This window comes from Coloeus monedula (assembly GCF_965178545.1).
Source record: "Coloeus monedula genome assembly, chromosome: 2".
Lineage (NCBI taxonomy): Eukaryota > Metazoa > Chordata > Aves > Passeriformes > Corvidae > Coloeus > Coloeus monedula.
The window spans coordinates 60,968,640-60,981,692 of record NC_138782.1 but is presented as its reverse complement, the minus strand read 5'-3'; the positions used below and the strand labels follow the sequence as shown (position 1 = coordinate 60,981,692).

At 47.3% G+C, this 13,053-nt stretch overlaps 1 protein-coding gene across 2 annotated transcripts; it reads right to left on the bottom strand.

Moving 5' to 3' along the window:
- Nucleotides 1-828: 828 nt before the first annotated feature.
- On the bottom strand, nucleotides 829-9,814 carry ZBTB2 (zinc finger and BTB domain containing 2; the record flags this gene model as incomplete). 2 transcript variants are annotated; one of them, XM_082302396.1, is made up of 3 exons in its annotated part: nucleotides 829-3,698; nucleotides 5,682-5,865; nucleotides 9,641-9,814. In XM_082302396.1, 2 exons carry the CDS (start codon nucleotides 5,852-5,854, stop codon nucleotides 2,336-2,338), a joined length of 1,536 nt encoding a protein of 511 aa, XP_082158522.1. In that variant the 3' UTR covers nucleotides 829-2,335. The 2 variants fall into 2 exon arrangements, with proteins under 2 accessions (XP_082158522.1, XP_082158521.1); XM_082302395.1 differs by lacking the exon at nucleotides 9,641-9,814 and having other exon boundaries at nucleotides 5,682-5,887.
- Nucleotides 9,815-13,053: the final 3,239 nt, after the last annotated feature.

Below are 13,053 nucleotides of genomic sequence, written 5' to 3'. Positions count from 1 at the left end.
AGCCACCTGGAGAGTTGAGCTGAACTGTTGTACTTTGCCCCAGAGCAGAGCTCTGGAATGAAAAGCAAGAACAGCATCTAAGCAGTAACTAACAGCTGAGGTGGCAGGACCTTTAGCAGCTTCAGTCATTTTGGAAATGAACTTTGACTATCCCCTAAACCACAGATACCTCAAAAGCTGACATTACCCTGAACTAGGAAAGATTTATTCTTTTGTTTTTCTACTCTGAGAGCATTTTTAAGGAAGATTAAATAAACCCCACATTTAGGGGAATTATATTGGTAGATGAAGATCCTAAAGAAGTTTTAAAATGGGAAACACTAAAATAATTCTGTAAGATGTTATTTTTTTATCTCAAAAAGACTTCTATACTTTGAAGTCAATTGATTTTAAATCTATTACTCTAATACAAGAGAGATAATAAAATCAATACCACTTACAATAAACTTTACAATAACTGTCATATTATAATAAACTGGGAAAAAGTCTAGTATGTAGTAACTTTTTGTGCTAAATCCACCTTAAATTTTAGTAAGCTCACTGTTCACGTGTGTGACAGAGGTTTTAGTCTGATGAACAGGATACATCACTTGGCTTTTAAACTGATTCAGCAAGAGCTCATTCAGGAAGACCGAACACCGGCAACCTTTCACCTTCAACTCAATAAATCATATCCCATTTAATTCAGTTTTTATTCAATGAAATGATGTATAAAAACTTACAAATCTGAGAACTTAACTATACACAAAAAGATGATATTCAGTTTAAACGTACACACAGAGAAGAGCTGTGGTTTGTGACTTGCCCTCTCCCACCCCTCCCCCCAAACACACACTGTCTCCATTTATGATGGGGCACTTTTTCTGTCCACTTACGCCTTCTGCTGGCCCAGTAATTGCTCAGTGGGCTTCACTGCTGCTGTCAGTTTAGGTTTTTAGGCTACCAGCAAAAAATCTGGGCATCTATATGAAATAATAAAAATCAACAACTTGATTTTTAACACAAAGATGCAGTACTACCATCAGCAGTAACTAAAACTACAGAATTCATCCTTTCAGTTTTTGCAGGCTTCGTCTTGGCTTTCAAAATAACAGGACTCTCATAGAGCAGAATTTCCCAGCCAGCACTACAGATTCATTTTAAAACAACCATGATCCCCTGTTGCTAGAACACCACTTTTTCTCCCTCTTAACTCATGCCATTAGACCAAATGAAATAATGGACATTCCTTGCCTGAGTAAGGGAATAAAGCTTTTCTACTTTCATCCAGAATGACTCAAACCTATATATAGCTAACAACACACGCATGTGCTGCACTAGCGATGGTGCAGTGCTCACCAGTATGCCACTTCTCTAGTTTCCTTGGTAGCTTGGGTGACAACACTTACCTATTGGCTTCTCTTCAACAGGTCAATAAAAATGCACACAGCTCAGGATGTTTCAAATTTGGTTAAAAGTAACCTGTGCAATGACTAGTTCTGTTGAACAACTAAAAGACATTCCAGGCTGAATCTGAGAGTAGATGGCCAGTTACTTAAAAAGGATGTGTGCATTTATTTACCTGTACCAAATATACACACAAACACTTTATATATATATAAATCTTTATACATATACAGTGTATATATATATATATATATAAAGATTGCCATCACATTACTATTACAGCTACTTTAGTCAAAATTTGACTAAGTAACGACTTTGCTTGACTCTGAAACGGATACCCAAAGGCATACTTGAAGGAAAACATACAGCTAAAAGAAAACCAACACCCTCAGCTCTTTTTAACTCAATGAACAGAGATTTCTGCATTCCTTGAGAAAAGTTCTGAGGGCTTAGGTTATAACCTTAATTGACTTGCATGTGGACTTGTAAAGAGCATGGTGTTTAATCTGCCAGATCTCAAAATGCCTTCTACCAGGGAAACTAAAATACATATATCCTTTGCTTACCAAACTGATACTCTGTTTCTCGTTACACTCATCATTGTATCTAAATACACTTTTAAGCAATCTAAATTTTGTTTAAAATCTATTAAATTTGGAATAACTAATGCTATCAACATAGTTAGCTGGATTGTTTTTTCACGTTCCTTTGTATTAAAATCAATTTTGTTGTGGTTTGATGCAAGAGCTTTTTTGTTTGTTTTGGTGGGAGAGGCAAAGTCCAATTTCCTAATGTGCCAGTACAGTTCTGGTTGTTGAAGACAAAGGGTGGGAAGGAGGTTGCTGGAAAAGATGGCGGGGATAAGTGAGGTAAGAGGTAGGGGGAGGAAAAAATTGGTTTAATAAAAAATGAGTAAAGAAACTTTAAAAAATTGATATAGGTTTCACATTCAGTCCAACAACACTGCTTCCTGCTCCTTTTTGATGGAGGCTAACACTGCATTATCAGTCTCTGAGGCTTCTGTGTCCCCACCACCTAACAGAATGGAGCGATCTTCTTCTAGTGTAAAGACAGAGTTTTGATTTTGGCACGAATGTTTGACTACTTCATTGGGAGTTGAAAAAGTTTTGTCACACAAGTTACATTTGTAGGGCTTGTTGGTCTGTACTAACATGTTGTCCATTTGACTGCCTTCCTCAAAAGTACAGAGCTCCAGAGTCTGTTTATCCACCATCGTGTACGTGTCCATGCTCTGGTTTAGGCACACGTGTCTGGCAGCCTGGTTAGCCCTACAAAAGCTTTTGTCACAAGTGCTGCACTTGAAGGGCTTGCCTGTGTGTATGTACATGTGCTCCCTCCAGTGGCTTTTCTGAATAAATTTGCGACCACAGATGGAGCATTCGTATTTCCGTCTCTTTACCTCCCTCTCTTGATCTGCCTGCTCCAGGTTGTCAATGTCTGCGATATCAGAGGGGGGAGGTGTCTCTGACTGCTGCTGCCCATCAATTATTGGGGAGTCTGAGATCTGCTGCAGCTCGCTGTCACTAATCATCCCTGCTTCAGGCACTTCCATGGCGTCTTTATCAGCTGTGTTGTTACAGAGAGACAAAGAAATATTACTTTCTCCCTGCTGGCTAGATGTGAAGGGAACTCCTGTGTGGATCTGCAGGTGCTCCCGCAAACTGCTGCGCAGATTGAACCGGCGACCACAGAGGTGACAGGCATAGTATTTTGGGAAGCTTCCATTCCTTTTCATAATGCTTGGCTTGACATGTGCAATCGTGAGAGAGGCAGGCTGTTCATCTGAAGAAGATGCTTCCATGTTGGCCTCTTCTCCCGAAGGTGAATTATTACCAGCAGCAGATACCAATTCTGGAGATAGAGAAGATGGCAACGGGTCAGAAGCAGACATATTTGCCCGGGTCACTTGTGGCAGATTTGCACCCAACTGCGAGAGCTGTGAGCCTTCAGAAACCTGCTCTTGGTTCATCCGTGATGTCTGTGGCCGTGGTTCTCGCCCAAGTTTGTCAGTCGCTGACGTAACCTTAGTGGGATGTCTTATCTGGTGATCTGCAATCTGAATGCCATATAATGAAGATGCTAATGGAAAGACTTGATCCGGGTGAGAAAAAGTTCCCTGACTTGCAAGGCTGGCCTCTTGAATTAGTGGATATGCATGCAGAAACTTTATTCCCTGTTCTAGTCGAACTGGGTCAATGAGTTGTGGTGCCATCTTCCCAGTGTACATCAAATGCAAGAGATAACTGAAGATATCTGGTTGTATGTCGGTCGCTTTCAAACGGACACATTCACTGAAAGGTGAAACAAAATTATAAACAAGAGATAAGGAAAATATTTTTTTCCAGTTCTAGGTTATTCAAGCCTTGATAAAAATAGGAGGCTTCTACTTAAATTCAAAAGACAGAATCTGCAATGAATATTAACAGAAATGATTTACTGTAAAAGAGCTAAACTTAGGAGCTACTTGAAAGATGACTTTTTTCCTCAGTGAAGTAACCAGCTTGAAAGAAAAGCTGTCCCATTGCAATCTATACCATTCTAAACTGCTTGTTGTAAATGTGGTGTCACATATTAATATATTTTGTAAACTACAAAGACATTTTTCCCCTTTTCTTGGCTGGATTCAAACACATCTGTAGCTAAATTAAAACCTGATAGCATGGGACTCTAAATTCACAGTCCATTAAACTCTTCTCAGTATTTAACCCTGAAAACACCTAAAATTCATCTGGCATTTCCCTGCTGGGCTTCTATGTCCCACTAGGGTTTACAGCTACAGTTCTGCAAGTGTGTGGTATCGCACTGTCCCAAGTGCATTACGATCCAGAAACCATGCGGGACAGGCTGTGAATCCCCCTGGGCATCTGATGCAACAGGTGTAACCCATGGAGTCCAGGTTCCTTACGCTGCAGAACAGCAGCTTCTTTCCTTGAATAGGGAAGGAGAAACAGCACCACCAGTGGACCGCCTGGTCAGCCTAGCAGTCCCTTGGTTAGAGCACTCAAAGGAAGATGCTTAGGCTGTGATGCTTTCTTCAGCCCAACAGGACTGAAACCAACACCACCCTCCAGCTCAGTGTGCCCTATGCACCAACCCTTACGATGCTCTGGACTGACAGCTACCACTGCTCTAGCCAAAGCTGTACTTCCGTGCAGAACGCAAGGCTAGGTTCTCAGAAGAAGAAAGAAAACACGGAACATCTTGGTTAGCTCAGTTAGCTAACCAGAGAGGAACTGGGATTCTAATTATTTTTCAGAAGTATTTGTAGCTCCTCTATTAAAAACAAACATAAATAAAACACAGAAATTCAGAAATGGACATGACTGCATGCTGTGGCCTGAATGCTCTAACTACCATAGGCTACCAAGCTGAGGATGAAATTATAGGCAATTCTTCCATTTCTTGAGGTACACCCTTCTCGAGCTCTCTCTGTGACTGTTTCTGAATTCAGATATATGACTCAAAAGTAAACCTTGCAATGCTGTTTTCCAAAGATGACTGTGTGCTCTTGATGGAGCATCAAGACTGATACATCTGCCTGCAGTACTGTTTCAGAAGTGCAAATGCACTTCTGTCCTAGCAGTTCACTTTTTGCTAAGAACTCTTAGCCAAAGAGTTAAGAGTGTGACTCACTTAACATAAACTTTCTGAGTTATTTCAAGTATTTTGGAAAAAGACCAAAAAATCTTTAGAGTGGTCTCACACTTTGGTGATCTTTTCAATGTCTTCAATGTAAGGCTGTGGTACAAAAAAAAAAAACCCAAACACAGAAAGAAAAGTACCACAAACCCCCTTATTTTCCACCATGTAGTATTTTACTATTTAACTGACTGATAAACTGCAAGGAAATTAAACACATACACCTCTTTTGTAAGTTTATTTCTCAAAACCTCCTAGCAAATACTTACTGGGTTGTATGTAACATTACACAAATGTCAAGAACAGTGTCAAGACAGAGCAGAAGATAGTAAGTGGGGGAAGGAAAGTGCAGGAAAGAAGACAGGATCCTTGAAGTACTCAACTGTAGAAATTCTATGTTCTATGCTTTTTTAAGGATAAAGAACTTGTGCTGAATTATAAAATTACTGTTAATGAATCACAGTTCAACTTGAACATGTTTTAAAGTGAGGTTCTAGTTTGGAGATAAGACTGGATTCCATACTCCTTATGTCAGAGCAAGAAGCAAAAAGAACATTTTTGTTTCAAAATGTTTCTAGACTTCCTTAGCTTAGTTAACTGAACAACATTTAAATGGTGAACCTTTTTACAGTTACCTGGTTTGATGAACAAACAACATCTTGAAGTAGTTGGAGAAAGAAGCGAGGACAGATTTGTGTGCCTTGAAGTAGACATCCCCAATGGCAACTGTGCAGTCACACAGGAAACCGAACTCTCTCTGAGCATTTAGCTGCTGCAGCAGAATAAGTCCATGGTTGGCCAAATCCATTTTTTTACACTCTGAAAAGCAAATGACTTTCATGTAAAACTTAACAGTAGATGCACAGATGCAACAGTAGCTGTCTCTTAACAGATATTTTCTCCAATATCCAGATGCCATACTTTAGTAACACATCTTAACCACAAGTTACTGTATAAAAGATACCTTACATATAGGCAAGGATCTCTCTTTCGTGATCGGCAATGCAATTCACAAAGGTGTGAGTGATTTACCAAGGCTTAAAGAGCAAAGGAGAACCACGACTAAAGTGTTCTGAAAAGGCATGTTGTGGGTACTTGGATACAGAAATAAAAATAGCTAAGGAAGATATATTAGTAAGTAGTAAAAACACCTATACACAATAGGAAAAAGAAAGTGTTTTGGTTGCTACCTGTCTGCTCAAATAGGAAAGCTGAATTTCTGACGTCAGTCACCCTCACCTACGTTGGTGGGGGTGTATTTTTAACCTGGATTTTAATGTCTCTCTATATCTTTTACCTAAAAGTTATGGGTCCATCCAGCTGAATCCAAGTTCAACATTAAATAACCAAACATTTGTGATGGTTATGCCCTCTCCTGGGAAACACCAGATACACACCTGAATCTTCCCAGGCTCATACAGTGAATTCATTCTAGGTATTGGCAAGCCCTCTGGACTATAATTTCACCTAACAATTATTGATCTATTTACTGAGACCAGCCACAACAGCACTTTTAAGAAGTCTGCATGCCTCATGCCTGCCTAGCAAATCAAGAAACTGAAAGAGTGAGAGGTGCAGTTCTGTCCATGGCCGGCCGTCGGCACCAGGTAGGATGACGAACGGTGAAACGTGGCACTGACTCAAGCCCCCCTAGGCTGGGCTTCCACAGCCCCTCACCCTCCCAGGCACCTCCTTGTACCAGCTGCTGGAGGCTGCCCATAAAGCACTACCTAAGAGCTATAAACTTTTTCTCAAGGATTCAAGGGCAGCCTTGGAAGCAAAAATTGGTAACTTTGGGGGAAAAAAATAGCCAGGAAAACACATTAGGACAGTTACGCATGGTTGGATGGATGGACAAATATAGGGCTAGTAAGATCAACGAGCAGATACAAAGTTAATCAAAGCAAATAGAGCTTTGGTCAAAAAAAGTGAAAGTATGAAGCAATGTAGATTTGTACATAAACATATAAAACAGCAAGAGAAGCCAAAAAAATTCCTGGCCATGTAATGCCCAGAACAGAACCAGAACAGAACAGAAAGAGAAGGTGAAACTAGAAGTGGACCAAAAGGTTTATAAAAAGTCTTGGGTGTTTTCTCCCTAAACTTAGCAGGAAGTTATCAAAATTTTAAGTCAGGTTCAAGTGCCTTGTTTCTTTTATACAGTAAGAGCACGGCTTTTTGGGAAAGAGAACAGAAGTGTATCCCACATATGCCAGTATGTTCAGTCATTGGAGAAGCAAGTATTTCTACTTGCTGGACAGGGAAGAATTCCCTCATATTTAAAGCAATAACCAGGCTGGCCAAATGCATTCCTTTGCATTCACACGAGATCAGAACTCACTGGAGACAGGTGTGTAAAGACAAAGAAAGAAATACAGTGTAAGATACAGCTGATTATTTTCCTACAGTTAATAAGAGAAAAAGGTTTCAGCTCTCTTTAGGTACACAGTTTCCTCCCTAAAACAATGTTTGGTTAACTAAGTTTGTACATACAATATGCTAAAATTCTCTTCCTCTCTCCACAAGAGGGAATACTTGCTATCAGCAGGAACAAAAATTATGCTTGGTGTTATTTAATCCTGCAAGATGCGGCACGAGGGTGATGTTACAGAAAACACACTAGACATTTTTTTTTAACCTTTAATTTAGATTATTAATGTGTTCTACATTTTTTAATTCAGTCTCGTTTGCACTTGGACAACAAAACTTGCCAAGCAGAGCAAACCACCGATGTGAGAGTACTCTAAGCCAGACAGGCATTCTTTCTAGCTATTACCGGCCTAAGTTTGTTTGGCTTGGAGCTTTGCTCTTACCCAAACAGCAGGCCCTTCATCAGAGACCTGAACTGATCTTTTTAAAAAATGATACGTGTGCACAACGTTGTGTTTTGCATGTATCTGGATTATATTTGAATGCTCTAGCTAAAAGCACTAAAGGAATTACGCTCTGAGGAAATCACAGGGCAGATGAAAAGAGCGAGGAAAGCACGTTGTACATTATAGGTATGGGTGTGCTCAGGAATTTTACCCTTAGCTAAATAAAATGGTGATTAACACCGGCAAGGGCGTACTTCAGTGCTGACCGATTCAACAAGTGTGTGAAATACTTGTTGCGCCCTGAAACCCCGTGGGGACAGTCCTTCCCTGGCCCGGCCCCGCTCTGCCACGGCTTTGGAAATTACCTAATCTGTTCAACGCTGGGTGAGAAGCCGCGCGGGGGCGAGCCCGATCGGGAAGGGTGTTCGCTTCGGAGACCGCGCAGGGAAAAGGGGTACGCACAAGCCCAGGATAACACCGGGGAAGCGCCGGTACCACCCCGCGGGAGTGCGCGGGGCGCGGGCAGCCAACCGGGCTGGCAGGGGACAGCTCGGGCACGGCGCTTCCCGCTCTGCCCTCGCACCCCGGGCACCGAACCTCGAGAGCACCGAGCCCGCGGCGCTGCTCCCGCTCCGACGGCGGCCCGGCCCCGGCCGCTCAGAGACGCGCCGCACCTCCCGGAGCGGCGGCAGGCACCCACGCGGCCTTCGCCCTCACCCCGAGCAGCGGGCGGGGACCCGCGATGGGCCCCGGCCCGGCCCGGCCCGGCCCCGCCCGCCACGACGCGACGCGACGGGACGGGACGGGACGGGACGGGACGGGACGGGACGGGACGGCGCGCGCCCCTTCCCTGCCTCCCGCCCCCGCCGCCGGGGCGCTCCCGCCTTGTCCGGGGCCGGGGGCGTGTCCAGCCGCGCGCCCTCTCCATGCCCGGAGCACGCTCGGCCGCTGCGCGGGCGGGGACGGCGCCCTCCCATTGGCCGCCGGGGCGGAAGGCCGGGCGGCCGCGCGCCGCTCTCACTGGCTGCGCCCCGCCCCTCCCTCCTCCTCCTGGCCCCGCCCGCCGCCCCCCCCCCCGCGCACGCCACGCGCGCACGGACGGGACGGAGACGGCGCGCGAGACGCAGCGCGAGCGGAGCCGCCAGGGCGCGCGAGACGGGAAGAGCCGCCGCCGCCGCCGCCGCCAGGGCCGGCCCATCCCAATCCGCCGGGGGGGGACGGGGGACAGGCGGGGCCGCCCCGCCCCACGCGCGCCGGATCCCGCTGCTGCTGCTGCTGCCGCCGCCGCCACCGCCGCCGGAGGGGGCGGGAGGGAGGGAGCGCGGGCCTCAACCGGCCGAGCCGAGCCCGGCGCCGGGCGGTACCGACCCGCCCGGCCCCCTCCCTCTCTCTCTCCCTCTCCGCGACCCACCCACTCCCCTCCGGCTCGGCTCGGCCCGGCCCTCCCCTCGGTGCGCACCCATCCCCCCTTCCCCCCCCCCCCCCCCCCCCCCCCGTACCGTGTCCCGGATAGAGCCGCCCGGCCCGGTCCAGCCCGGCCCGGCCCGGCGGGGATTCACCGGGCAGTTCCACCTCCCGCCCTGCGTCCCCTCGGCCCGGCGGGGCCCGGGGCGCCCCTCGCACACAATGCGGAGGTAGGGCCGAGCAGGCCCCGCCGCGCCCCCGCCGCCGCCGCTTCAGCCCGGGCCGCGGCCGGCGCGACGGGGCCGGGCGCACGTGCGGGCGGCGGGGCCGGGCTGCCCCGCGGGGCGGGCGCGGCGCGGCCGGTGCTCGCTCACCTGGGGGGCGTGGGGGCCGCCGGGTGGCGCCGCGCGGGGGCCGCCGCCGTCTCCGCGCCCGGCAGCAGCAACAACGGAGTCAGCGCGGCGGCGGCGGCGGCGGCGGCTTTTCCTGTCCGGTTACGTTCGGGTCACATGACCGGGAGCGGAGCACAGAGGCTGCGGCGAGGAGCCCCCGCCGTGGGGGAGGGGAGGCGGCGAGCGCTGTGGCGGCAGCGGCAGCGGGAGACACCCAGCCCCCGCCCCTCCCTCCGCGCCCGCCCCACCACCGGGAACGGGAGCGGCCCTCCCGCCCTCCGGGCACCCCTGGGCCAAAGCCGCTGCTCCCGTCCTAGCGAGGCGCGCTGCCCCTTTAAAACTCCCGGGCGGCGGCAGCCGGTGTGGCCCCCTGCACCCCCCTCCGCCTCAAGCGCTGCGGGATAACGGGGATCATGGTGGCGTGCGGGGCCGGGAAGGGATGGGATGGGATGGGATGGGATGGGGCCGTGCTGTGCCGCGCCGTGCCGCGCCCGCCGCCGCCTTCCCGGCGCCCGTCCGGCCTCGCCGCGGCGGCAGAGGCTGCTCGGTGCCGCCGCCGGGGGGCACCGAGCGGCTCCCGCCGGGCGGTGCTTGGCGGCGGGCGTGGGATGGAGGGATGGATGCCGCCCGGTGCTGCCCTCCCGTTCGCTGCCGGGGAGGAGTGGCGGGCGCAGGTGCGTCCCTGCGCTTCCCGCGGAATCGCCGGGGATGTGGGAAACGGGGACGGGCCGGCAGAGGCGGGACGCGGTGTCCCGGGCCTCTCGGGCACGAACTCTGAGAGCCGGTGCCCTCCTCTGCGTCACCCTGGCTGCTCTCCAGGTGTCATTTATAGCCAGTCTCGGTTCGGTGCGCCGGGAAGGGGCGGCGTGGGACCGGTCTCTGTGAAACTGCCCTGGGCACGCCGTGGCTGAGCTGTCAGATGGGAGGTTACAAGTTCAGTTGTCAAAAAGAGTGATTCAGAGTACAGAAGGGGAAAGGTTGGGTCTGCTTGCGGTCTGTTGAGCTGGACGCAGGTTATTGGAAGCGGGTGTTCTGAACTTGCCTTTTTAGATGATATAGCTGTCCTATGTAAAAATTACATCTGCGACTTCCCACAGTGGCAGATTTTGTTGTGGTGGAGTGTGGAGGGAAGGTGGCTGCAGCAAGGCCTTGTTTTATCCAAATCTGAGGCATGCTGTAGAATAATCCATGGATGCTTATAAAACTGCATAAAGAAATGCACCAACAGACATACATGGAAATACACGTATGTCTGCGATACGTGGAAAAAATTGTTGGTCTTGCAGAAATATTGTCAGAGCTGCTAGTGTGGAGCAGGGATGCTGTCTTCTACAAGACACTGGGAAGCCCTTGGACCTGATTTCTCCAAGCAGGGAATCAGTCCAGGGACAGCCCGGATACATCTGCTAAGCGGAGCTGTGGCATGGACAGAAACGTTTTCAGAGAGAAATTTTGTTGTTGTTTTTGAAGACCTTGTGGGAAGATGTTTGGCCAGCAACAGTTAAAGGGGATTCCTTTGCACCTGCTCCCCTGGAGCCCTGCTCCTGCTGTCCTATAACATGCTTTTTGTTGTTCATGGGGAACAGCATATGCTGCAATGCCAACTGTCTGAATTAGGTCCAGATGATTATTACCTTTTTTAAGGTACTTCTTTACACAAGCATTTTGGGGGCTAGCTGTACCTGGGGTGTTGTTTCCACCATAGTTAAATAAGATGTACTATGGAAAAAAATGCCCAAACTTTGAATTTTGCATCTTGACAGCAGGTGTGCTGATGGGGAGGAGGAGTTTTGTATCTTGTCTGTTTTGTAGATCCACAGATGATTGCAGCCATCCCAGGCTATTGTTACTTTTACAGGATCTAAACTGATAAAGGATTAGGCCAGTTTTATGTGAGTCTGACTAAGCCATCTCCCACTGAAATTAATGGATGTCTTGATAGGCACAGCTTGAGTCTGTTTGTATCAAATAGCTCATGAATATTAATGTATTTACCCAAGTTAAACTGCACTTGGAAAGTACAGGTTTTTAAGACTAGTGAAGTCTTAAAAAACCCCAGCAAACCAACCCCAAAACCCAACAACTTTTAATTCTAATGGAGCTGACAGTTTGTCTGCTGCTATTCCAGTGCTTTGAATAAAGCAGCTGAACAGAACTTCATCTTTAAGACCCACCTCGAATAGCTGAGATGTTAAAAACATGTCCATTGTAGTTCAGCACAACTCTTTGAGTTCTGCAATGTGAGCATGTGGCAGAAAGTTTATAGAGTGTATTTAACCAGTCTACTTGGCAATTTTTTCCCCTGAATGGTTTCCCTTGCATTTCAGTTTTGCAAACTAAATACAAAGTAAAGAGAGTAGATGGGCATTTGAACTCAAGTTGCTTAGTGTCTGATGATCTGTCTCATTCTCATGGAAGATACTGAAAAAATGATATGATTTTTAATTTAATTGAGTGGGCTACTTAGGAAAACCAGTGTGTTTCTGGCAGATATCTGGCAGGCTTTGTGGCCTCTTTTTCTCTTTTATGCTGCACTTGCTTACTTGTGTGTTGGCATTCGTGTGGGATTCTCCTCTCTGCTGTCTCTGAACTGGAGAAAAATTAACTTAGCTATGGTTTATTCGTATTATTAATAGCTCATAATTCAGCTTTAAATCATCTTTATTTGGACTGCAGTACTTGAATCCAGAATAATGCAGTTTCTAATCCTGTTGGATTCAGTAGAAAGAAGGCTGTGTTGAGTATAATGCTGACAAATTTCAGTACTGACTGACACCTGAGACATGTCACCTGGGTCGCAGGGAGTGATAAGCAGTTCCACTGGTGCATTTGGGACACCCAATTTATGATGTGAATCCAAAATACTACTTCTGTCTCTTCTTCTGAGTTTTCGGTTTGTTTGTTTTCTAGGTTACAATCCATGCACCTGAAATTGTAATAAAAATTTATTCATGTCTCATTAAGTGGCATTACTGTGCTTTTAGTTTTTATGTGCTGGTTTTTCCTCCTGAGTTCCTAGAGGTACTTGATTAGGATTTCTTTCCCAGTTTTATGACTTTTTGAAAGGACTGTTCAGACTGTTTGAGATAGTGCTATACATTTGAGCACATTTTTAGTTAGGTGTGATGCTGTTGATGACAGCATCAGTCCCTAGGTTTTGGGTTTTACTTTGATCTGCACGTACTTGGATTAGAGGCAGCATTTTGTCTGATAAGATCATATTTTACATTGTAAATGAGCATACTGCTGATGATTTAAGTGTTAATAGGATGACGGAAGTGTCTGCTAATCTGAGTAAAAAGTCACTTGAGCAGTGGGAGGAACTTGATTCAGTCTCAAGTCCTGTAAGTGTGTCTTTTTGGAAGAGTTCAGTTGAAATCTGGAGTGGAATAGCA